Below are 25,313 nucleotides of genomic sequence, written 5' to 3'. Positions count from 1 at the left end.
TGCCCCGGAAGTTCATTCCCGCGGTACGCCACACAACCCATTTGCCCCGGAAGTTTATACCGACACCCGGAAGTGGAGGACGGAGCGGTAGGAAAGAAGGAGGCCGAAGCGAAGGAGGATGTCGTCGGAGTACGAGGCCGTCCAGCGGGGAGCTCTCCGCCTGAAGGGCGGCGTCGGGGTGTCCCCCGCAGGGAAGCGGTGAGGGGGAGAGCGAGACGCCCCGGGATTCTCCTAGAAGGAAGCTTCCGGTCGCGCGGGAGGGACTTCCTGCTGCTTTCCGACGAGCGGGCTATAAGGCACTTAGGACTTATAAAGCGCTTGTGCGCACGCGCGGGGAGGGATGGCGCCCGAGGAGCCTGCGGAACTCCCTGCCACAGGAGGAAAGGGGGGTGGCTGCCAGCCTAGATGGCTTTTAAACAGGCACCCCCAGGCTCGGCATTCCAGATGTTTTGGGACTACAACTCCCATCATCTCTAGCTAACAGGACCAGTGGTCAGGGATGATGGGAGTTGTAGTCCCAAAACACCTGGAGGGCCGAGCCTGGGGGTGCCTGCTTTAAAAGAAGATATAGCTGTTCGTGATTAATTGACATGCTTTATTAAAGTTAAGACAGGGGATATGCAGGACACGGAAAATGTTTTATTTTAAAAAAAATACCAGGGGATAATAATAATAATGATGATGATGATGATGATGCCCTGCCCAATACGTAATAATAATACCCTGCTGGGGAAGCCCAGCCACTCTCTGTGACTTCCAACAAAAGATTAAAAGTACATTAAAACTTCAGTCATTCAAAACTTCCCTAAACAGGGCTGCCTTCAGATATCTTTTAAAAGTCAGATAGTACCCTGTTTCCCTACAAGCCATATAAGCCACATACCCCGAAAATAAGACATAGTGATGCCTGAAAATAAGCGCAGCAGCAATGCCGGAAAATAAGCCATAATGTGTTGTTTTTTGAGGAAAAATAAATATAAGACGGTATCTTATTTTCGGAGAAACACGGTAGTTTATTTGTTTATTGACATCTGATGGGAGGGCGTTCCACAGGGCAGGCGCCACCACTGAGAAGGCCCTCTGCCTCGGGATATGCAGGAGACATGATTTTGAGGAGACATGGGCAGGAGGCGTATTTTATTTTAATTTTCATTTTTACCAGACCTCTTTATTGTAAAGGTTAAAAAGGACATGATTAATACACACTCACTAAACATGGTGAGACGTAAATGAAAGGGGGGGGGAGAGAAACCCGGGGAGATAACAGCCGAGACGTTTACGGAATTTGTACTATTGAAACGGAAAGAGGGGTCAGACCAATGTCACAAGAGGTGTTTTGGGGAGGTTGGATAGTTACAAGGGAATGATCCTGGGGTGGGGCGCACATTTTTTATTATTTATTAGTATTACGTCATCAAATACCGTATTTTTCTGTGTATAACATGCCCCCTATTTGGGGGGGCTCAAAATTAAGAAAATGGGGGGAGATTGCCCCCGTGTATAAGACTACTCCCCCTTTTTAACATTATTTTTAAATTTTTTTTTAAAAAAAACCTAGTCTTATAGACAGAAAAGTACGGTAAAAATAAATGTGTATGTGAGAGAGAAAAGGAAGTAGCTTGCAATTCGATCTGTGCATTTACGTATTAGATACAGTATCAAAAAGAGAGAGGCGACGTTGTAAGAAGTTGGAGAAGCGTTCCCCGGCACAATCTTTTCTTTTATGTCCTACAAATAAAATTACACAGAAAATTTGGGGGGGCATATCTGGGGGACACCACACCGACTGCCCCCCCCCTTGGGAAGGGTTTGGCAGGCCCAGTGCGCCTGTGCTCATACTAATCCTAATAAATAAAATTTTATATACCGCCCTTCAAACGCAGGTCTCTTTTTCTGTTTGCAGGAAGAAAAAGAAAGATAAGGAGAAAAGCAAGATCGTGGACCAGATAGTGAGCAGCAAGATGCAGGAGGAGGAAGAGGAGGAAAAGCGTGCCCTGGACAAGAGGACCCCAGCGCAGCTGGCCTACGAGAAGATGCAGGAGAAGCGGGTGGGTGTTTGCCGGAAGCAGGCGAGGGGGAGCAGTTTCTCTGCACCCCTCGGCTGCTTCACCCAGAAGCAGGTGTTATAAGAAACACCTTGTGGGGTAACGAAGAGCCCGTATAGAGCTCTCTTTCCCTTGTCGGGTAACCAAGAGCCCGTATAGAGTCCTTATGTTGGTTCCCTATCGGTAAGAGAAAATAACAGAGGCCAAGCGGAGAATATTGAGAAGCAAAGCAGCTAGTAAGCTTGATCTTTATTAAACTGTTGCAACAGGGGCCCCCGCTCACCCCATGCAGGAAGGGAGGAAAGGAACCCAGAACATTGGTGTACAAGCTCTTATATAGACTTTTGAAATTGCCTCCGCTGTAGCTCGAGACCACCCCCCAAAACTTCAGGCATACATCACAGAAAGAGGTGGTCCCCAGCAGAAATGGGAGTGTGTTGCTTCTCTCCTGTCTGCCAGGATATCTGATCATACCTTATCAATTCCCTTTTCTGGGTAGCCTGGCCATTCCTTGGAGATGGTCAATACTTAGTTCCTGAATCTCTTCTTGGGCATATTGAGAGTGTTCTCAGCTTAACAGATACTTGCATTTGAAAAGGGAGGTGTAAGCCCCTACAGTCCAAAGCCCATTGGAAAGTTTTGCAGAGAAATATTTGAGGTCTGTCAAAATGGCTTCAGGGGAGGTGGGCCGAGGAAGCCCTTGGAGGAACAAAAGTGACCACTCCTCTTTTTCCCTCTGCCCTGCAGCAAATAGAGAGGATCCTGAAGAAAGCATCCAAAACCCACAAGCAGAGAGTCGAGGTGAGTCGCTGCCCCACGGGAGAGATGCTACCTTGACATGCTTGCTCCGACAGCCAGTGGGGGGGGGAGAGGTTCTGGGAAGGAGAAGGGGCAAGGCAAGAGGTGAGGGATCCTGTAGACAGAGAAGGTCTGTCTCCTTGTTAACACTTACTGCCTCGGGGTCCTTCAGCCGCAATGTGGAACCAGGGACCGTCTGCATGCTGAGCATGGCATCCCTGACCTCAGAGCCCTGTGGCCCCCTCCATGTACAGCTCGAAGAAGAAGAAGAATTTATTTGTATATCTGAAGACGTGTGCATGCACACGAAAGCTCATACCAATGAGAAACTTAGTTGGTCTCTAAGGTGCTACTGGAAGGGATTTTTAAAATAATTTATTACTTATACCTCCCCCATCTGGCCGGGCCTGCCCAGCCACTCTGGGCGGTTCCCAACAGAATATTAAAAACACGATTAAAAACTTCCCAATACAGGGCCGCCTTCACATGTCTTCTAAAAGTTAGATAGTTGTTTATTTCCTTGGCATCTGATGGGAGAGCGTTCCACAGGGCGGGCTGGTTCCCTGAAACCTCACTTCTCGCAGGGAGGGAACTGCCAGAAGGCCCTAAGGAGATGGACCCCCGTGTCCGGAATGGAGACGCTCCTTCAGGGATACTGGGACGAGGCTTGAAGAGAGAGGTGGGGGGGGTTGGGGTTTTCCGCCGGGTTGTCATCCACAAATGTCAGGAGAGAGAATTTCCCCGTCTCCTCCTTCGCCTCAAGGTGGCTGTGCGCCCTTCGTTACAGAGGAAAGTCCTTCTGTTTGGCAGGCTAGGGCCTTGAAGTTAGTGTCTAGCCAGCAGACTGGTAATTACTTGGCCAGTGTCTCCCCCTCTGCAATGTATTTTGTACAGAAGCGGTTTCTAACTTTGCACATTTTGTGAAAATCGGCATCCTCTTCCCCTCCCCCCACGAATCCCGTTCTTATAGCCAGATTTGGGCTGCAAGCGGTGCTCTGAATTGCTGTCAAATCTAACCAGTTTGCTTGCAGAGAAGGGCTCACCCGCCACACACAAGCCGGCATCAGCGATGTGCCCGGAAAGCTATGCTTTCTTGCCGTGGCCAACTGGAACGCGGGGCTAATCTGCCTCCCGTTAGTATTGATCAGGCTTCCCTGAAGTAGGGAGGCATAATGGCCGCTGCGCTCTGGGGAATGAGAGCGAGGTGCCGGGGGAAAGTGAAGTGGACCACAACATATTGTGCAACTCAGCAAGCACAAGAGGGTTCCCCCCCCCCATTGATTATCCCTTGAGGCAGAATTTGGCTGCAGAAAATGGGATTATAGAGTACGGATAATTGGAAGCCCCAAACAAATGGGCATACATGTTTGTGTGTAAAATAAAAAAATTCCTTCAGTAGCACCTTAAAGACCAACTAAGTTTTTATTTTGGTATGAGCTTTCATGTGCATGCACACTTCTTCAGATACACTTGAAACAGAAGTGTCAGACCCTTATATATATGCAGAGGGTGGTGGGGGTGGGTGGGAATGGGTGATGGGCTGATGGGAGTGGTAAACCTGTAGATGGCTGTTAACGACTGCTGATGACTGCAATTAGTCCTGGGGGGGGGAAGCAAGGGCTGAGGCGCTAAAGCAGGGGTCCCCAAACTAAGGCCCGGGGACCAGATGCGGCCCAATCGCCTTCTAAATCTGGCCCCCGGAAGGTCCGGGAACCAGCATGTTTTTACATGAGTGGAATGTGTCCTTTTATTTAAAAGGATCTCTGGGTTATTTGTGGGGCCTGTCTGGTGTTTTTACATGAGTAGTATGTGTCCTTTTATTTAAAATGCGTCTCTAGGTTATTTGTGGGGCATAGGAATTTCATATATATTTTTTCAAAATATAGTACGGCCCCCCACAAGGTCTGAGGGACAGTGGACCGGCCCCCTGCTGAAAATGTTTGCTGACCCCTGCGCTAAAGAAAGCTTTTTGTGTTTGTGTGTGTTGGACTGCCTTGGTCTGTGCCCACTTTGTTCAGAGCCTGCTGAACTGAGCGACAAAACCCACTGATTCTGGTGTATTTTGATAGTTACACAATTAAATGTGGGTTCTAAAATATAATCCGAGATGATTGAAGCCGCTTCGGTTGCCTTGATTTTGCATCTCTCTCCCCTTTCCCTTCCTAGGATTTTAATCGGCACCTGGACACCTTGACAGAGCATTACGACATCCCAAAAGTCAGCTGGACGAAATAAGCCATTTTTGTTTTGCTTCCCCTGCTTCCCAGGCTTGTCTCGTTTTGCTGAAAGGGCACAACTCAGCAGACGGGACCGTTTCTGGGGACCTTGTTCAGCACAACTTTCTGTAACTGGTTCAATTAAACTTGTGTTTTAAAGAAGATTAAACGTCTGGATCTTACACCTTCAAGTAAATGGCCGCTCTTATTTAACTGCCGAAAATCTCCATTGGATGTTTCCGTTATTTTATCATATCATATTTTATCTCCGACTCCAGGTTAAATAAAGGCCAGGAAGGCCATATATAAAATGTTTGGCTTGATCAGGATTCTGTGACTAAATGGTTAATGTATTTTGCTTTATTTACCGCCAGCTCATCTGTTCTCCTCCCGACTGCTGCCCTGCATTTGAGGGCGTTTCCCCTTCTTCCTAGATGAACATAACTAGGGACAGCTGCCAAGACGTATAACGCCTATTTGCATCGTTTTTATTAAACCAACAATCAAAATGCATGGCTCTTTCTCCCCTCAGCACTTGACTCGGAAAGCCCAGCACACGGGGACTCGTTAAACATTTTAAAACCAAAACTGCTCCTGAAGAAAATTTAAAACACAGAAAAACAGCGTCTCTCTCTGTCCAAAGAGGCAAACAAACGTATTTTTGAGCAAAAGGCAAACGGCTCCTTTTACACGAACTTGACCTCGTTGCTGTTCTTAAACGTGGAAGTGACCCACCTTTGGGCAGAGCCAGCTTCAGGTGTGGCTAAGTCAACATCAGCCTTGTCCTGAAACACACAAACTCGCTTGTGTGTTTGAAAAGGACACAGACTAAAGGAAACAGACACAGGGGTCCCTCAATCAATTTTAACACTGTAAAAAAATGAAAATGGGTGCGTACACCAACATTCTGGCTTCTGATACTCGTTAAAGGGCCCCCATCCATGTCTTTCCTTACCACTGTTTCTCAGGCTCAGGTAAAGGTAAAGGGACCCCTGACCGTCTTGTTTTTTGTGTTGTTGTTGTTTGTTGTTGTTATGTATTTTGTGTTTTAATATTGTGATTTATTTGTTTGTCGACTGCCCTGAGACCTGCAGATATAGGGCAATAAACAAATTCAATAATATTAATAGTATTAATAATAATAAAGGTAAAGGGACCCCTGACCATTAGGTCCAGTCGTGACCGACTCTGGGGTTGCAGCACTCATCTCGCTTTACTGGCCGAGGGAGCTGGCGTACAGCTTCCGGGTCATGTGGCCAGGATGACTAAGCCACTTCTGGCGAACCAGAGCAGCACACGGAAACGCCGTTTACCTTCCCGCCAGAGCAGTACCTAGTTATCTACTTGCACTCTGTGCTTTTGAATTGTTAGGTTGGCAGGAGCTGGGACCGAGCAACGGGAGCTCACCTCGTCGCGGGGATTCAAACCGCCAACCTTTTGATCAGCAAGCCCAAGAGTGCTTTAATGCACAGCGCCACCCGCATCCCCTCTCAGCCTCAGATAGCTGCCTCCAAAACAAAGCCAGGTGTGGTTTTATTCTTGTTTAAGCCTTCCAAAAGTCACTGAGGGCCTTGTTGGCACTACAGTGGACACTCGGGTTGCAAACATGATCCGTGCGGGAGGCACGTTTGCAATGCGCAGGTCACAATTCGGCACTTCTGCGCATAGCACCTCTGCCTATGCATGATCACCGAAACCCGGAAGTAACCCGTTCTGGTAATTCCGGGTTCGGCATGGTGCGCAACCCAAAAATGCGCAACCTGAAGCGTCTGTAACCCGAGGTATGTATTCAGTAAGCGGAACCTTGAAAAGGACACAAATCGAGGATCCCTTTCCCCCCCAGGGAGGCTGTGGTAGACGGCAGCTGCAGCAGCATTTATTGCCTGAAGATACCCAGCATTTGGGAATCATTTCTCGAGTCTCTCGTGCTTCCTACGTAAAATACTTTCCACCAGCAGCAATGCCAACCCCGCTGGGTGGAACCACCTTCTGATGAGATCAGCAGAGCCTCTCCTCCCATCTCCCCACCAAAACGCATTTGCCGATGACCTAGAAAGAGTCTGAAATGCCAAAGAAACGTCGTTCCTCTCGTTCTGCAGCTGATCCGGCCGGCCGGATGTCTCCAACTCTCCAGAGTTTCAAAAAAAAACAACAGCAAGCGGTTTGTCATTCCCTTGACCGCTGCGGCTGCTCCCTGTCCAGTTCAGGGAAGGGAACGCCTCTTATTCCAGCACTAAATCTATATTCATTACAGTGCCGGATTTACGTATAAGCTAAACAAGTGATAGCTTAGCGCCCCTCTCTTGGGGGGAATAAAACCTGGATGTACATTTCCAAAATATAAGATAAAAAACAAATAAAATTAAACCTACCTACAGCCACTGTGTTTTGTGTGGTGTAGGCTCCTCGGATTGTAGTCATGGGCCCTGCCTGCTAGCCTGCTCCCTCAAATATCACTGCTCTGCTCCTTTCTATATATAGGGTGCCTACATTCTGCATGGACTGGTTGCATGGCCACATGGGCAAATGGATTAAGATCCCTATTAGGTCCATCAACGACCATTTGGATACATTCAACACAAAGCACAGTGACAATTTGTTGTGGACAAAGGACAGCTGGGCCCCATGATGACCTCATCAAACCTAAATCCGGCCCTGATTCATAGAATCATAGAGTTGGAAGAGACCACAAGGGCCACCCAGTCCAACCCCCTGCCGAGCAGGAAACACCATCAAAGCATTCCCGACAGATGACTGTCAAGCCTCTGCTTAAAGACCTCCAAAGAAGGAGACTCCACCACACTCCTTGGCAGCAAATTCCACTGCCGAACAGCTCTTACTGTCAGGAAGTTCTTTCTAATGTTTAGATTCATTATGTTAACAAATACCCCACAAAGTGGAAATGTGTATTGGGGGGGAAAAGGTTTTATTATTAGATGAAAAGCTTAAAAATAATAATAAAAATGCTATAGCCATGTTAACAGGATACATTTAGCGGGATGGGGTGATTGAATTCATGTTGCCCGTTTCCCTTCCTTCCACCCTCCTTGCAAAATAATAATAATAAATACAGAAGTGCAGAATCCGCCATTTCCCCATCAGAGCACCCTAAGATTGGCCAATGGGAAATGACTCCTGCTTTTTTTCTTCTTTTTTTGGTCTGCTTCTCAAGATGTTCAAGGAGACGAAACACACACACACATACACAAAGAAATAGTATTTTGGCACAGTTCTGTAAACTAGGAAGCCAGTACATCTCGCCTTCCTATGGAATGTGTAAGCTTCCAGTTCTACGAACTTTCTGTAAACGAGGAAGGCGGCGAAAAAAGCCGTCTTCCTGCAGAACGTGCAGGCTTTCTGCATAAACTTTGTGCTTCTGCAAGAGAGTTTCCCGCCCTTTTGCGACTGCAGGCAGCGGGAAAAGCAGCAAACAAAATGCTGCGACTACCGCCAAGAGCTCCGTCTCCCTGTCGCCTCAACTGGGCCCCTGCTCCCCGCACCCCTCGGTTTTGCACAAAACACGTGCGTTTCCAGTATCGAGAGAAGTTAGCACCGTTGGAGCAGCCCTGCGAGAAACGGATGCCTTGGCGCGCAGCTTTCCCGGTTTCGCAACATCCTGCCGCAGAGGATTACTAACAACAACAACAAAAAACTACATTCAGTTGGTGCCCAAAACCTCAATGCTTAAAGGGGGAAGAGAAGGTTGGCATTTTGTGTGATCTAAAAGGTGGGGAAGACGAGAGAGAGAGCAGGAGAGAAGGGGATTCAAAGAGGAAGCCGCTATTTTTCGCAGGATCCTTTCGGCTTCCCGAAGTCCGGATGCTTTTTTTCCCCCGCGCGGGGTTATATGCTGCCGAGCTCGCTGAGGGTTTGATCCAGCGTCCGGTGCAAAGTCAAGTTCTCTTCCTTCGCCTGGGCAACTTTTTCTGATGAGAATGAATGGGAGATAAGTTTCTTTTAAGACGCCCGTTTCAAGGGGTATGTCTGACTAGGACGGCTCTATTCCACCTTCTAGTTGCAGCCGACCAGTTGTGGGTTTTTTTTTATCAAGGCAGCCACCCCTCTGAATAAGCTTTTCCCCAGGCAAGCGCTTTTCTTACGCCTGGTGCATAAGTTTTAATGAAATTGAAGGAAACCAGATGTGCCCCCCCCCGGTTTAATTCCCACCACCATCATCCCGGACAATGGGTTGGATGGAGAAGACTACAGTGGTCCCTCGACTTACAAATTACTCGACATATGTAGGTTTCGACTTACGAACGGGACAAATGGCCGAACGCTTGCGATTTTTTCTACATCTGAACGGAAACCGTTGGCGCCTTTAAATGCTGTTTTTTCGGCTTACGAATTTTTACATGCGGTTTTTTCGACTGACGAATTTTTCTGAATATTTTTTTTCCTATGGAAAACCGCGTTTCGACTTCCGAACTTTTCCGCCTACGAATGTGCATTCGGAACGGATTAAGTTCGTAAGTCGAGGGACCACTGTATTTGTCTCTGGAATCCGTGATCTCCGGCAAGCTACAAAAAAGGGCTGGGCTCAGATAGAAACAAGCCCTCTTTCTTGAGGGTTTGTGGAAATTCGGGTAAAAACCACAGCCACCCTCCCACCCTAAAATATCTAGCGCTGTGGTGTAATATTGAATTTATCTATTAGATTTGTCTACCACCCTTCATCAAAAGGGCAGTTTGCAGAATAAAATACAGGATAAAAACAAGGAAATAATTAAAAGCAGAACAGCAAACTGACATTTCCTGCATCTAGCTTTCAGCTTGGCTAGTTAGTCCATTTGAGGGCTGTTAAATCTTTCTTTTCTGTATTACCGGTAATTGTTTTAAACTATTAACTCAAGCCACCTTAGACCTCAGAAAACCGGCTAATAATAGGGATGCAATTGAGAGGGAGAGACGCCTTTCGTACAGGAAACGGAGAAAATGATTAAGCAGAGAGGAAATACAAGAACTTTAGGTGTTTTTTAATGGAAGCAAGTTTTTACAGAAAAAAAAGAAGACAGGAAAAAAGAGTGGAAAACTTGTGGATAAGGCACACAGAGGCAGCAAGTTCTTAGGCAGGGAAGGAGAGCCGGTAGAGAGATCGCACCGATCGATTTATCTTCCTACAAGGAAGTCATGTCGTTCAAAGCGTGGTCCAGCTCCTCGCTGATTGCTTTGTACTTCAGCTTTTGAGCGTACAGCTCGTCTGCCGGGCAGAGAAACAGAGCGAGAGGAGCAAGTTAGGAGGAAAGACAGAAGGGAGGAAAGGGAACGTTAAAAAAATACACACAGAAGGCTAGAGAAACATTCCAGAGGAGATTTTCAGAAAGATTTCAGCAATAAGAGAGGCATTAGTTTGTCCAGAACACTTCCACCTGCGTTAAAGCCCAGTCATTTTGCAAAAAGGACAATACAGTGGTACCTTGGTTCTCAAACTCCGACAACCCGGAAGTAAGTGTTTCGGTTTTTGAACGATTTTTAGAAGCCGAATGTCCAATGCGGCTGTCGGCTATTGTTTCCGGGGTGCCTGCACCAATCAGAAGCTGCGCCTTGGTTTCCGAACATTTCAGAAGTCGAACGGACTTCCGGAATGGATTCTGTTTGGGGCTTTGGTTTTTGCTCTTTATTTTGAGTTTCCGTTCTTGAGGCCTTTTTGGTTCATTTGTTTTTATGACTGCGTGGAGCCCAGTTCAGCTACTGATTGATTGTGCGACTGCGGAAATGGATAAAAGCCCTCCATCCAAACATCAGTGCAGGGAAGAAGAAGAAAATTTTCCCATTTTTTTCATCTACAATACTGTCTTATTTATTTTATAGTACAGTACATTGATGATTGCTTTCATTTTATGGATCAATGGTCTCGCTAGATAGTAAAATTCATGTTAAGTTGCTGTTTTAGGGGATGTTTTTAAAAGTCTGGAATGGATTAATCCGTTTTGCACTACTTTCTATGGGAAAAGCGCATCTTGGTTTTGGAACGCTTTGGTTTTGGAACGGACTTCCGGAACGGATTAAGTTTGAGAACCAAGGGACTGAAGTGACCCCCAAGACTTCCTGGTCATCATTCTCAGCCTGACCACACAGAGGTGAGAGTCCGGCCACAGCTCAGGGGGCAGATACGGACTTCCTGGGGCTAACCGCAAACATGCAGCGATAGAAACTAACTTGGCAACTTAAATCACACACACACTTCATACGCAACAGCCTCATACCTTCCAGGTCATCGATCGTCTTTTCCAGTTTGGCAACCGTTCTCTCTGCAAACTCGGCGCGCGTTTCAGCCTAGAGACACGGGGCGAGGGGACAAGAAAAGGGGGCCGTGACCACTGAGCAGAGACCCCCCAACCCACCCCAAAACCAACTCAGCCACCCAGGAGCCTAACCTCCTTCAGCTTGTCGGTCAGAAGCTTGATCTCCTCTTCGTACTTGTCCTCCTTTTCAGAGTACTATAAAAACAGGGCGAAAACAGACTCAATTATGCCTAGGAAATCCTGGGCAACAGCTGAAACCGCCGCTGCAAGCCCCCATTCCCTTTCCCTGGCCCACCCTCCTCTCCGAAGTCCATGATGATCTGCTTTCGCAGCAGAGCTCAAAGCCCTCATGGCGGGGAGTGGGGGCTTCTGTTCCACGCAACCCCCCGGCCATAACCGTGAGCCGCCCAGGGCCAAATCCCTAACGCAGCGATGGCCCAACTTGGCCCTCTAGCTGTTTTGGGACTACAACTCCCATCATCGCTAACTAACAGGACCAGTGGTCAGGGATGATGGGAACTGTAGTCCCCAAACATCTGGAGGGCCAAGTTGGGCCATCACTGCCCTAAAAGTCTATATACTGTAAGAGCTTGGACACCACTCTTCTGGGTTCCTCCTCCCTGCCCTAACGTGATGCTCTTGCTCTTGGGATGTAAGCCACTCAAGCAGTCAAGTACAGCATTCCCTGTTTTGCTAGAGCGGTCCTGCAGGGGATGTTGGTCCAACCAGTCAGAACTTCCTGTTACACCTGGCTGGAGCATCTTTCCTTTGCTTGTGACTAGTAGGTGGGCGTGACCTTTCCAGACCTGCTAAAAGGCCAAGTCACACAGCCACCTCCAGGGCCGGCGCATCCATTTAGGCGAACTAGGCAGCTGCCTAGGGCGCCAAAATGGAGGGGGCGCTGGCCAGTCTGCCCGCCACCGCCCCCCGGTGCTGCCTGGGGTCGTGCCTCCACTGCGCCTGTCACCTCCTGAGCGGCTTCAGGCTGCTATCCTGAGGCGCGCGCGTGCCTCCGGAGAACAGATGACAGCCGCAGAGGAGGTGGCCCCAGGCTCGTGCTCCCCACACGAAGCTCCGGGGAGTGTGAGCCTGGGGCCACCTCGCTGCGCCTCTCAGCTGCTTTTTATTTTTATTTTAATTTTTTCTACTTTTTAATTTTTTCTACTTTCCCATTTTTTCTACTTTCTATTTTTATTTTCCCTATTTTTTATTTTTATTTATTTAATTTTTTTATTAATGGGGGGGCAGAAGGTGATCTCGCATAGGGCGCAAAAAACCCTAGCACCGGCCCTGCCTGCCACCTCCCTTCTTTTCCATCCTGCCTGATTCCTGATTCCCCTAGACTGGACTGCCGGCTGCCAGCCAACAAGTTCCCCCAGGATATCTCCCCTATGGGGTAAACCTGTCTGTACATGTTTGCAACTTTAAGCCCAAAGGCTGATCGTGAGCAAAACTACTTTTTGTTACTTATGAATAAGACTGCGGGGTCTTTTATTCTTTTAGGAGGGCTCAAAGGGGCCTCACCAGGAATAACAGAACATATCTCAATCTGGGCAAGCCAGATTAAATTGTTAATAATAATAATATAATAATAATTTATTATTTATACCCTGCCCATCTGGCTGGGCTTCCCCTGCCACTCTGGGCGGCTTCCAACAAAATATTAAAATACAGTGATCCATCAAACATTAAAAACTTCCGTAAACAGGGCTGCCTTCAGATGTCTTCTAAAAGTCTGGTAGTTGTTTTTCTCTTTGACCTCTGGTGGGAGGGCGTTCCACAGGGCGGGCGCCACCACCGAGAAGGCCCTCTGCCTGGTTCCCTGTAACCTCACTTCTCGCAGGGAGGGAACCGCCAGAAGGCCCTCGGCGCTGGACCTCAGTGTTCGGGCAGAATGATGGAGGTGGAGACGCTCCTTCAGGTCTACTGGGCCAAAGCAGTTTCGGGCTTTCAAGGTCAGCACCAACACTTTGAATTGTGCTCGGAAACGTACTGGGAGCCAATGTAGGTCTTTCAAGAGTCTTAAGAGACTCACACGACCCTGCAACCAGTTTTCTGCTGCGTAAGAAGGGGAATGCACTCTGCTAAGTGAATAAACTTGCTAGCGCAACTTAGGAAGGGTAATATTAATCAATATATCCTCTCCTGCCAACCTCGAGATTCCCACACACGCCAGTCACCCCGAGGTGGGCAGCGTCCCGGGGCTGCCTCTTCAAGAGCCAAAACAGGGAAGCATCAAGGATCACGATGCCCCCCAACTTGTCTGCAGGAGGCTGCTCTCCACAAACAAGGTTGGGCTTGAGGGGGGGCTGGGGAGAAGAGACCCCCCCCTTCCCAGCCAGCCCTGCCAAGTCCGCCTCTTCAATCCCAGCCTCTTCCAAGGCTTACTACCAACCTTCTCCGACTGAGCTTCAAGCGACTTGAGGTTGTTGGTGACGTTCTTTAGTTCCTCTTCAAGGTCACCGCATTTCCTGCCAGGGGGCGAAATACAGCCTGGAGGTCAGCGCTTGTCATCCCCCCCCCACTCTCCCAGGTGGGTCTCCCCCCCCCCGCTTTGTTTAACAACACATTCAAAAGCCCCCTTAACTTTAAACCAGGGGTCAGCAACCTTTTTCAGCAGGGGGCCAGTCCACTGTCCCTCAGACCTTGTGGGGGGCCGGATTAGATAGATAGATAGATAGATAGATAGATAGATAGATAGATAGATAGATAGATAGATAGATAGATAGAGATAGAGATAGATAGAGATAGAGATAGAGATAGAGATAGAGATAGAGATAGAGATAGAGATAGAGATAGAGATAGAGATAGATATATTGGGGGGTTTGAATGAATTCCTATGCCCCACAAATAACCCAGAGATGCATTTTAAATAAAAGGACACATTCCACCCATGTAAAAACACCCTGATTCCCGGACTGTCCGTGGGCCGGATTGAGAAGGCGACTGGGCCACATCCGGCCCCCGGGCCTTAGGTTGCCTAAAGGTAAAGGGACCCCTAACCATTAGGTCCGGTTGCGGACGACTCTGGGGTTGCATCGCTCATCTCGCTTTATTGGCGGAGGGAGCCGGCGTACAGCTTCCAGGTCATGTGGCCAGCATGATAAAGCCGCTTCTGGCGAACCAGAGCAGCACACGGAAAAACCGTTTACCTTCCCGCCAGAGTGGTACCTATTTATCTACTTGCACTTTGACGTGCTTTCGAACTGCTAGGTTGGCAGGAGCTGGGACCGAGCAACAGGAGCTCACCCCATCGCAGGGATTCGAACCACCGACCTTCTGATCGGCAAATGTGGTTTAACCCACAGTGCCACAACACCGGATTTAGAAGGCGACTGGGCCACATCCGGCCCACAGGCCTTAGGTTGCCTACCCCGCTTTAAATTCTCTCTGGGAGATGATATATAATTTAAAAAAGTTTAAAATAACCTTTGTATAAAAAAAAACCCCAGAAGCCTTCTTATTAGGAATTATAGGTACAGGACCAGAAAAGAGAGTTTATGTACGCCACAACAGCCGCACGGATGCTAGTAGCCCAGAGATGGAAGGAAGAAATAACCCTGACCAGGGAAGAATGATGGGCTATGCTGAAATGGCAAAATTAACTGGGAAGCTCAGAAACCAAGAAGACAAGAATGGGGAAAGTTTTTAATCTGCTCATGAGACCATTGCAAGCAGGTTAAAACATCAGCAGGATTTTAACCACATTTGTAAAATAATTGAAAATATGGATAATTTGGAGGGATAAAAGCTTGAGTAAGTATTGATATGCAGTTGTAAATATTATTATTAGGGCCCATGGAAGGAATTGGGGGGGGGGAGAGAGTTGGGAAATTCAGAGTTATCTCGATATTTGGATCTTGAGTTGTTCTTTGTTGTACATTTATATTTTTTACAATCCAATAGAAAAATTATTTATATATATATATATATATACTTCAAACACTGCCTTTGGTGGGCGAGCCGACTCCCTTATTTATTGCAGAATCCCAATATTCGCACAAACGAGAGAGTCTCTGGGCTGAAGTGGGGAATTCAGGTCCAGTTGCCACGACCCTGAGCAGAGGTGGGGGCAATCTGTGCCCCCCCCAGACTCTTAATTCCCATTAGCCTCCTGCTCCCCCAATCCCTGGAAACCCCCATGTCCCACTAAAATCGAGGCACCGCCAAAAAAACCCCACCCCACTGAGATCACGCCCAAGTGGGGTACTGAATGGAAACCGCCAGAGAGATCTCTTTCAAAAGCAACCTCGTGGCTCCATTCACATGCACCAAGGGATACTCACAATTCGGAAACCTCCGCCCGTTCTTCTGCTCTTTCCAGTTCTCCCTCCAGAATGACCAGTTTCCGGGCAACCTGCAGGAAGCGTGGCGGATCAGAGAAGGCGAAACCCCAGGAGCCGTGCAGGGCTCCAAAAACAGAGGGGCAGGAAAGACCCAAAAGGAATTTCCTCCCAATGGCAAAGCAGTCGGCTGGAGACAAATCTGAAAGTTTGCAAGGAGCCCATCGGTTTCAGAGGGCGAAATGGGAGAGAAGGAGCCCAGAATTGGAGGGGGCTACCAGTTTATGAAATCGTGGGGGCAGCCTGTAACACACACCATAATAATCCTTGACCTTCCAAGCTGGGGCATGGATAGACCCAGGGCCGGATTGAGGCTTGATGTGGCCCTCAGCTCCTTTATAGGTCCAGCTGTCCTTTGTCAACAACAAATGGTCGCTGTTTTTTTGTGTTGGAAAATGCTAGGTGGTCATTTATGGACCTCATAGGTATCTCAAGCCATTTGCACATAACATATAGGAGCCAACGTAACACAAAAAAACAGTTGCTCTATGTTGGGTTTATTATATTTGGGAAATGTACATCCAGGTGTTTTTTCCCCTTTGAATTTTTTTGGGGGCCCCCAAGAGAGCAGGGCCCTAAGCTATAGCTTGTTTAGCTTATACGTAACTCCGGCACTGGTCATAGACTTCACGTGGCGTGAAAGAAAAGATTTGCAAAACCCAGATAGGAACACAGGAAGCCGCCAAATTGGGGGGGGGGCTTTGACATGCCCCTGGCCTCCAGGCCGGATGCTACCCTCCGAGCTGCAGGAAGTGACCTCACAACTTTATCTCTTGATCTAACGATTGCAGCTTGCTCTGCAAGGAGCAATGCCCAAATCGCAGAGCCAGCGATTTATCTCCCAGTCTCTGCTGTTGCAAAAAAAAATAAAAAAAAAATGCAAAGATTCAGGTTCCGGTGAAGTTATATTTTGCCAGAACCTTCAGATTTGGTATCACTGCTTTCCGTTCATGCAGCTGAGCACTTCCCTGTTTCCATATATCCTCGTTAAAGAGAATCAAATACTGACTTTTAAAGGGGGGAGGGTGTTTGTCAGACTATCACATTGATATTTGTGGGGCTTGAGATTGAAAGGCAGAGAAGGTCTCTGCTGGAATGGCAAATCTTCAGCATAATTACAGCAGACACTTTGCTGAAACGTTCATTGATAAATAATACAATTAAATCTGTTATTTTCTCTCTACTAAAATTTTGATTCCTGCTCTTCAGTTTGGAAACCTTGTTATCATTACGTCTTGGTCTCTTTCTAGGGCTTTCGAATGTTTCCTGTTCTCTTCGTGATTTTGCCTGAACCCAAAAGTGATGTACGCTTTCTGTTTGTTTAAATATGAACAGATTTAGGAACTCGCTTCTAAAACTCCAGAAAAATTTTTTCCCTCTTCATACAAAAATAACCTCACTGAATGAAAAAAAAAATACGAACCCATTTTTGCTTAAGAATTAGTTTCGAAAATGCCTTTAAAAAAATTAACGATTAGCTTTTTTGAACGATTCAGGTTCATTTTGCCTGCGGCAAGGAACTCCAAAGGGGGCGTTTTAGCTGCTGCTAGACGGGTCTGCATTCAAAGCTAGCCCTGCGCAGCCCCCACCACTTCCCCCCCCAGGAGAGCCCCCCCAACTCACCTCTTCATATTTGCGGTCGGCCTCCTCTGCGATGTGCTTGGCTTCCTTCAGCTGCATCTCCTGAATTTCCATTTTCTCCTCGTCCTTCATGGCTCTGTTTTCGATCACCTTCATGCCTCTGGAGACACAAGGGGAGCCATTCTGAACGCCCACCCACCCGTCCTTCCCCACCTGCAACGCTCAAGGCCCTTGGGTCGGCGTTTTGTCTTGTCGGATGAGACCAGATCGAGCCCATGGGTTGGAATAGAGAGACATCTACTTCGGGGTCTACTCATTCCCACAGTCGTGGCTGGGGACAAATCCTAAATTGTGCAAAGGTGGGAGGGAAGACTACCTTGCCCCCCCCCAACTACTCTGCAACCAGGAAGGGCGTCTACCAGCTTCATTTGAGACCCTCCCTGCCCGCAGACTGTCCGGCCAGAGTGGTGCATGCTCCGGTTATCTCCCACTTGGACTACTGCCATGCACTCTCCGTGGGGCTACCTTGGAAGGTGACCCAGAAACTGCCACTAATCCAGAATGCAGCAGCCAGACTGGGGACTGGGAGCGGCCGCCGAGATCATATAACACCGGTCCTGCATTGGCTCCTGGGATGTTTCTGAGCACAATTCAAAGGGTTGGTACTGAACTTGAAAGCCCTAAACAGCCCAGTATACCTGAAGGAGTGTCTCCACCCCCAGCGTCCAGCCCGGACATGGAGGGCCAACTCCCAGGGCCTTCCGGCGGTCCCCTCCCTGCGATAAGTGAGGTTGCAGGGAACCAGGCAGAGGGCCTTCTCGGTAGTGGCCCCTGCCCTGTGGAACTCCCTCCCACCAGATGTCAACTTTTAGAAGATATCTGAAGGCAGCCCCCCCTGTATAGGAAAGTTTTTGATGCTTGGTGTATTATTATGTTTTTGTGTGTGTTGGAAATCGCCCAGAGTGGTGGGGTACAAATAATAAAATTATTATTATTACAGTATTACTATTACTACTACTACTACTTTGGCCAGCCCCAGCTGCTGTGGGGCTACGGATCCTGCCCTGCAAGCCGCTTTCGCCACGTGCAAAGTTGAAGGTACCTCTCGCTTTCGTCAGCCGCCTTTTCCGCTTCCTCCAGCTTCTGCAAAGCGGTAGCGAGACGCTCCTGGGCCCGATCCAATTCCTCTTCCACCAGCTGGATCCTGCGGTTCAGAGCGGCCACCTCCCCTTCTGCCTGTGGGGAAACACAGAGGGGGGAGGCGAGGGGGGGTTGAGCCACTGGGAGTTGGATGATGCAAGGACAAAATCCGGGAACCCCCCTAACCCCACCCACCTTCTCTCTCCAGCTCTGGCTAACTGGGTGCTCCTGAGGCTAGGGGGGGATGGTTTAAGTTTTAGGGTTCCCCCCCCCGTGCCCACATTTCCACCCATGGCCAGTGGGAAATGGCGTCAACGGGTCTCCTGGGGGGGGGCTCTCCCCTTGCTTCCTACCTGGCAGCCCCTGAAAGGCCCGGAAAGAGAAGGAGGAAGACGCCAGGCGAGGACAGGTAGGAGAGAAAAAGCAGCAGGAGGAGGAGAAGAAGCAGGAGAGCAGGATGTGTCCCATCCCTTCGGATCGAGGTCCGGCCCGGGGGTCCCCCCTCCTCCAGGCATCCAGGCGCAGCGGGAAGGAGGCGCAGAAGGAGCCGAGAGGAGGCGCGCGGCCCGGGAGCATCTTGCAGAGGCGTCGGGCGGAGCCTCGACGGCTAAGGCTCTCCCTCCTCCTCATCCTCCGGGCTCCCCCCGGGGGGCGCTCCTCGCCCTTTCCCGGCTCCCGCGCAAGGCGATCCTAAGCGAGGGGAACGGGCGGCGGCGGCAGCGACGGCGCGCCCTTCTCCCCCGACGGGGCGTCCCGGGGCAGCAGGAGCGAGGAGAAAAAGGAGGAGGAGAGCGGAGAGAGAAAGGTTGGAGAGAGGCGCAAAGTGGAGCCAGCCCGGCGGTGGAGTTGCGCCGCGCCCTGCCGGCCGAGGCTCTCCTTCCGACGGCTCACTTTCTCGCGCAGCTCGCGCTCCTGGTCGCGCTGGCGCTGCAGGATCTGGGCGCGGTCCTCGGCCTCGTCGGCCTCCTGCTGCAGCGCTTGGATCTTGCGCTTCACCGCCTCCAGGGAGCCCGTGGCGGCGGCCATCCCGTCGGAACCCGGCGACACACGTGGAGGCGCCAACGGCCAAGGGAGCAGCAGCGACGGCCAAGGGAAGCCAAGGGCGGGCGCGGCTCCTCTCCGGTCCGGTGCGGGGTGGCGAGGGCGCAGCGGCGTCGGGAGGGAGGGAGGAGGGGGAGGGGCCGGGGGAGGGGCCGTGACGTCGGCACCGCTGGCGCATCATGACGTGGCCACCTCTGGGACAACCCCGAGGACAGCCCCCTCGGCGTGACGCGCAAAGCAGCGAGGGCACCTCCGAGGTCCGCTAGCCGGGACGGGGCGGGCAGAGCCGGCTGGGCTGCTGCGCCGGTGCTGCTGCTGCTCCTGCTAAGGGGACAGGGAGCCCCCAGCGATCAGACGGGACCCCCCCTCTGTTTGAGGGAAGCAACCCTGGACGGAGCCCCCCCCCTCTGCTCACCTGGGCCGGCAGGTGTCTCTGCTAAAGGCAACGTAGCTCGCCAGGGGGGATCTAGGGGGAGCAGGGCACCCCAATATTTTCAAGAGGCCCCCCCCAAAAAATAAATAAATTCCGCAGTGCTCCTCCAAAGGGGCTTTGGAAAGCCCTGGGTCCCCAGCCGAGGCGCACTGGTGAAAGGCGCCGTGGCCATGGGCGTAGCCCCCCCCCCCAAAAAAAAATCCTCAAAAGTCATTTGCTGAGATTCTGTCCGTCCGTCCCCCTCTAGAATTCCTCTTTACTAGCCTGAGTTGTTCAAAATATCCTTCCACTCCTCCTAGTTAATTTTGCTGCTGCTCAGATGCCTGGTTCTCCTCTTTAAATTCTTTAAAGCAGGCATCCCCAAACTGTGGCCCTCCAGATGTTTTGGCCTACAACTCCCATGATCCCTAGCTAACAGGACCAGTGGTCCGGGAAGATGGGAATTGTAGTCCAAAACATCTGGAGGGCCAAAGTTTGGGGATGCCTGCTTTAACCATTCCCCAAAGTCTCCCTCCTCTTCTCTTGAATCTTGGATTTCTTAATCCTTGCAGCCAGCATTTTAGCCCATCTTTTATTCCATCTGGCACCCCCTGCTCTCCAAATGTCTTGGCCCAACCAACCTGCCCCCCTCAACATACATTTTATATTTCTTCTTCAGCCCCCATCACGAGCACAGTTGAACTTTTTAAGGGAGGTCGTCCGAAGCTTTTTTAGCTTTCCTTCTTTGGGAAACCGCCCAAAGTTGTTGAGCTTTCTTTGGGAGGGGTACCCAAAGCCACGGTGCCCCTCCCCCCACAGCCCCAGTGCCACCCCATCTCCCCCACCCTACCCAGTCTTCCTACGCTACTGGCACCCATCAGCTATTGCAGCTAGTACACTCCTGTTGCTCAGTCCCAGCTCCTGCCCACCTAGCAGTTCGAAAGCACATCAAAGTGCAAGTAGATAAATAGGTACCACTCTGGCGGGAAGGTAAACAGCGTTTCCGTGCGCTGCTCTGGTTCGCCAGAAGCGGCTTTATCATGCTGGCCACATGACCTTGAAGATGTACGCCGGCTCCCTTGGCCAGTAAAGCGAGATGAGCGCCGCAACCCCAGAGTCATTCGCGGGCCCCTCCCCCAGCCCCAAGTTTGGCATGGTCGGCCTACGTACATCCGTGGCTTTCTTGTCCGCCTGCTCCAGCTTCTCCTGAGCATCCTTGAGGGCTTCAGAGTATTTGTCGAGCTCATCCTCGGTGCCTTTGAGCTTCTTCTGCAGAGTCACCAGCTCATCCTCCACCTGCCCAAAGAGAGGGAGAGATAATATTGTAGATTATTACATACACATCACTTGGGAAGACAGGCGGACAAATGCCGGTGTCCTGGAAGAAGCAAAGATCTCCAGCGTCTAAGCGATGTTTCTTCCACAGCAACTTCTCTGGACTGGTCATGTTGTGCGGACGCCCGATGATCGTCTTCCAAAGCAACGCCTCTATTCCAAACTCAACAAAAGAGGTTCAAAGACTCTCTCAAGGCAAATCTTTAAAAATGCAGTATAAACACCGGCAATTGGGAAGCACTGGCCTGCGAGCGCTGCAGTTGGAGAACAGCCTTGACCAAAAGTGTTGTGGGCTTTGAAGACACTCGAACTCAGGATGCAAGGGAGAAATGTGCTAAGAGGGAGGCACGGTTGGCAAACCCTCACCGGGATCAACTCCTGCCCGGAAACCTATGTCCCCACTGTGGAAGGACGTGTGGATCCAGAATTGGCCTCCACAGTCACTGTTGACTGTCGAAACAAAATAAAAAAATTCCTTCCAGCAGCACCTTAAAGACCAACTAAGTTTTTATTTTGGGATGAGCTTTCGTGTGCATGCAGAAGTCCCCAGGCGCTTATGTAGGGAAAGGGTGGGGAGGGGGTATCACTCAGAAGGGTGGTGGTATCTGAAGAAGTGTGCATGCACACGAAAGCTCATACCAAAATAAAAACTTGGTTGGTCTTTAAGGTGCTGCTGGAAGGAATTTTTTTTATTTTGTTTCGACTACGTCAGACCAACACGGCCACCTACCTGTTAAGACTGTGTTCATGGAAGACAATCTTCCTCGGCTACGAAGCATTGCCAAAGAAGAAAAACATAGGGGGTTGGGTTGCCATATGTCCTATATATCCCAGACACGTCCTCTTTTTCAGGATTAAATTTGGATTTTTTAAAATCTGACAAAATGTCTGGGTTTTTTCGTTTGGTGTTTTTCTTTACAGTAAACCAAGAAAAAATTCCTAGTGCATTTGACTCAGATCTAAGCTGGCCTGCAGCAAGAATTGCCATCCACCAGGAATCTTTTTTTTTTATGTTGCACTCCTTGCTTCCACAGGGGAGAAGGAAACACCAAGAGGAAAAAACCACAACAAGGCAGACTTACCGTACTTTGTTGGGTCAGACAACAGCGTTTTATTTCAATATTAAATTGTGATACACTCTTGCAACCGCTTATGGAAAACTACCCCTTTGCTCCTTGGGCCAAGCAGCCCAAAAATGTATTCCGGAGCTTTATCTCTCTCCCTCTCCCCCACCTTCCCTTATAAATCCATCCTGCTTTCTCAAAGCAACTATTTATATCATTCCAGGCCGGAGCTGAGTGCCAGTTTCCCTGGTTCTGAAGAGCACTCCCCTTATCTTGTGGCTGGCCAGCGATAAAGTTATCAGGCTGTGGGAAAGAACGACCTGTGCTGCCCTTTGCAATGTTCTCTTTTGGGGGGGGGATGGCGGGTGGGGGAGCCTGAGGCTACTTCTCACTCGTCCCCTTCCCCACTCACCTGGCCTTGAGCCAACACCATAATGGCCCCTCTCCTTCTGCAGACCCTCCAAGTGCCCCTATTTTCCAGGGACAGCCCCAGATTTACAGAAGCTGCCCCGGTTTCTGATATGATCCCACTTTTCCTTAGGACGTCCCTATTTTCAGGGTAGAAATGTTGGAGGGGATGGAATAGGACACCCCTATTTTCACGGGAGAAACGTTGGAGGGGATGGAATAGGACACCCCTATTTTCATGGGAGAAACGTTGGAGGGGATGGAAAAGGACGTCCCTATTTTCATGGGAGAAACGTTGGAGGGGATGGAAAAGGACGTCCCTATTTTCATGGGAGAAACGTTGGAGGGATGGAATAGGACGTCCCTATTTTCAGGGGAGAAACGTTGGAGGGGATGGAATAGGACGTCCCTATTTTCATCGGAGAAATTTTTCTCCTCCATTTGACAGGTGCTGCGGTTGCCCAGTGTGTTAATGGGCCGCTCCCCGCTTTGGGTTTGGGGGGCTACGGCCGAGAGACAGCTGAGCCTGGGCCTTTGGTGCCAGCTGGAGTGGCTTAAACTGCCGCTGGGGGAACAGAGGGAGCGGGAGAGAGGAGGCAGCCTGGCCTCACCACCCCTGGGACCCAGAGTTTGCCAGCACCTGATCCCAAAAGGTCAGCCTTAAACCCAGGTAGCGAGCTGTCCGTGCTCTTCCCTGGGTGCCGAGAGCTGCAAATAAATGCCTCTTAATCCTGCCCATCACATCCAGCCATGAGCTCATCTGTCCTTCATGGGAAATATGAGGAAGGGAAGTAGCTAGCCTCCCACCAAGCACTGTTGTTTGGGGAAATTCGTGGGAACCAGTGAGATCGCTGGGCCGCCTCTGCTCTGCTTGTCCAGACTCAAAAAGGATAAAAGCAGCCAGAAGAAGCTATGGAGGGTTCCTGCGGACCAGAATCTGCGTCTTGGAGGAGCGAACAGGCCCCATTTCACCCCAGCAGGGGCTTACCTGACAGTAAGCCCATTAGAAGCTGCTTCTGAAGACACCTATCAGTTTGTGCCTCAGTGGCATGGTCTGTAGAATGGGCATAATTCTGCGGCTGAACCGCCCTGGGGAAAGTTCAGGCAATGGGGGATGGGGAGCATTCTGAGAAGAGCAGGAATCCAAGCCCACCCCCATTGGGGTCCTTTCAACCCTACAATTCTTCCCCCCCCCAAAAAAAACCCGTTGAATTTATATACCTCCCTGCCAGTTCACAGGATAAAACCACAATATAAATCTGCATGCCCTTTATATACACCCCCTAGACAAAATCCCTCAATTACATCCTTGGCTCTCTTCCCAACCGACCTCCCTTGAGCAAATCTCTTATTTCGCCGGCTGGCAAGAATGTCCTTATTATTTTTCACAGGTTGCAAAATTTGCCCCGGCTGCAAGGAAGTTGAGAGCTAGGCACCAAGAGAAGTATCATAAGGGTGTGTGTGAGAGAGAAGTGGAGTGCTTAACATACACAAGAGTGATTTTTTTGCATTTTGGTATGTTTGCTGTTGTCGTCGTTTTAAATCAATTATTTGCATCCTACGCATTGCGGCCGATTGCGGCAGCTTATAGCTTTTTAGCAATAAAGATTCATTCCGTATAAATCTACGGAGCACATAATCAAAATTAAAACAATGCTACCATAGCAGCAGCACGGACGATTAATGCATGTATTAAACCTCCTCATGGGGCAGTTTGATCCCACCTCTCCCCCCACATGGCCCCCCTCACCTGTTGCCCCCTCACCTGTCTTCTGCCCCCTCACCTGTTTGCACTTGTCCTCTGCCGCCTTCTTGTCCGCCTCGGCTTGTTCTGCCCGGTCGATGGCGTTCTCCTTGTCCAGTTTCAACATCTGCATTTTCTTCTTGATGGCCTCCATCTTTGCGGCTGGGGGGTCGGCGTCTTCCGGTGTGAGATTCTGTGGACAGAGTTAGGACAGAGGGCAGGCAGGCAAGCAGGCAGGCGACCGGGGGGCACGGTTTTAAACTCCTGGCTGTGCTGACGTAGCTGCCAGCCCCCCCCCCATGTGTCTCATGCCAGGCAACCCTTTCCAAGCGATAAGAAGGGAGGAATCTCTCCAGCACTCGGCCGGCACCTTATTTGGAGCTCGGCGTCTTTAAAGAAAAGAAAAGCACTTGTTTCCATTTTTAACTTTCCGGCAGAAGTGGGTGCCTGGGCCAGGGACACAAAGCTCCCTCACTGGCACTCTGGGGCAGGCGAGCCAAGACTCGGCCCGACCCATAGGAAAGGATTCAGGACCCTCCCAGCCCCCATAGGTGGGAATGAAGCAAGGAGATATTGCAACCAGTGTGCAGGGCCTTGGCCTCAGCCGAAACACGTGGGCTTCCGAGTGAAATAGCAAGCTCTGCTCAAACGCAGTGAGTTCCCAAGGTTGTAGCAGCAGCAGCAGCTGCAGGGCAGGACTCGAACCCACAGCTTCCAGTTCCGAGAAAGAAGAGATTCCGGCTAAACATCAGGAAGAACTTTTGGTTTGACCGTGAGACGGAAGGTGGCGGACTCTCCTTCCTTGGAGGGTTTTAAGCAGAGGTTGGGTGGCCACCCGTCGGGGATGCTTTAGCCGAGATTCCTGCATTGCAGGGGTTGGACTGGATGACCGCTGGGGGTCCCTTCCAACTCTACGATTCTTGTGATTCATAATTGGAAAG

The 25,313-nt window shown here is 50.0% G+C and overlaps 2 protein-coding genes across 5 annotated transcripts; one reads left to right on the top strand and one right to left on the bottom strand.

Annotated features, from left to right (window-relative positions):
• Positions 1-47: 47 nt before the first annotated feature.
• Positions 48-5,401, top strand: FAM32A (family with sequence similarity 32 member A). Its single transcript, XM_035117039.2, has 4 exons — positions 48-198; positions 1,904-2,048; positions 2,793-2,846; positions 5,010-5,401. Exons 1-4 carry the CDS (start codon positions 119-121, stop codon positions 5,076-5,078), a joined length of 348 nt encoding a protein of 115 aa, XP_034972930.1. The 5' UTR covers positions 48-118; the 3' UTR covers positions 5,079-5,401.
• TPM4 (tropomyosin 4) lies at positions 5,101-24,653 on the bottom strand. 4 transcript variants are annotated; one of them, XM_035117021.2, is made up of 9 exons: positions 24,413-24,643; positions 20,992-21,117; positions 18,331-18,464; positions 17,271-17,388; positions 15,591-15,661; positions 13,700-13,775; positions 11,437-11,499; positions 11,266-11,335; positions 5,101-8,985 (listed from the first exon to the last, which is right to left on the bottom strand). In XM_035117021.2, exons 1-9 carry the CDS (start codon positions 24,524-24,526, stop codon positions 8,903-8,905), a joined length of 855 nt encoding a protein of 284 aa, XP_034972912.1. In that variant the 5' UTR covers positions 24,527-24,643; the 3' UTR covers positions 5,101-8,902. The 4 variants fall into 4 exon arrangements, with proteins under 4 accessions (XP_034972912.1, XP_034972914.1, XP_034972913.1 ...); XM_035117022.2 differs by lacking the exon at positions 5,101-8,985 and adding an exon at positions 9,230-10,259 and having other exon boundaries at positions 24,413-24,653; XM_035117023.2 differs by lacking the exons at positions 20,992-21,117; positions 24,413-24,643 and adding an exon at positions 19,260-19,536.
• Between the last annotated feature and the right edge of the window lie 660 nt (positions 24,654-25,313).

This window comes from Zootoca vivipara, chromosome 6 (genome assembly GCF_963506605.1).
Source record: "Zootoca vivipara chromosome 6, rZooViv1.1, whole genome shotgun sequence".
NCBI lineage: Eukaryota > Metazoa > Chordata > Lepidosauria > Squamata > Lacertidae > Zootoca > Zootoca vivipara.
The sequence above is the reverse complement of the archived record's forward strand: the minus strand, read 5'-3'. Positions and strand labels throughout refer to the sequence as shown.

Bases quoted from the DNA above. Each gene is read 5' to 3' on its own strand.
- FAM32A (XM_035117039.2), top strand. From the start codon at position 119: ATGTCGTCGGAGTACGAGGCCGTCCAGCGGGGAGCTCTCCGCCTGAAG. The intron at 199-1,903 runs GTGAGGGGGAGA...TTCTGTTTGCAG, and splicing joins GTGTCCCCCGCAGGGAAGCG to GAAGAAAAAGAAAGATAAGG. The intron at 2,847-5,009 runs GTGAGTCGCTGC...TTCCCTTCCTAG, and splicing joins CCCACAAGCAGAGAGTCGAG to GATTTTAATCGGCACCTGGA.
- TPM4 (XM_035117022.2), bottom strand. From the start codon at position 24,526: ATGGAGGCCATCAAGAAGAAAATGCAGATGTTGAAACTGGACAAGGAG. The intron at 18,465-20,991 runs GTACGTAGGCCG...GTTTCCCCACAG, and splicing joins CGGACAAGAAAGCCACGGAT to GCAGAAGGGGAGGTGGCCGC. The intron at 11,336-11,436 runs GTTAGGCTCCTG...CCGTGTCTCTAG, and splicing joins TGACCGACAAGCTGAAGGAG to GCTGAAACGCGCGCCGAGTT.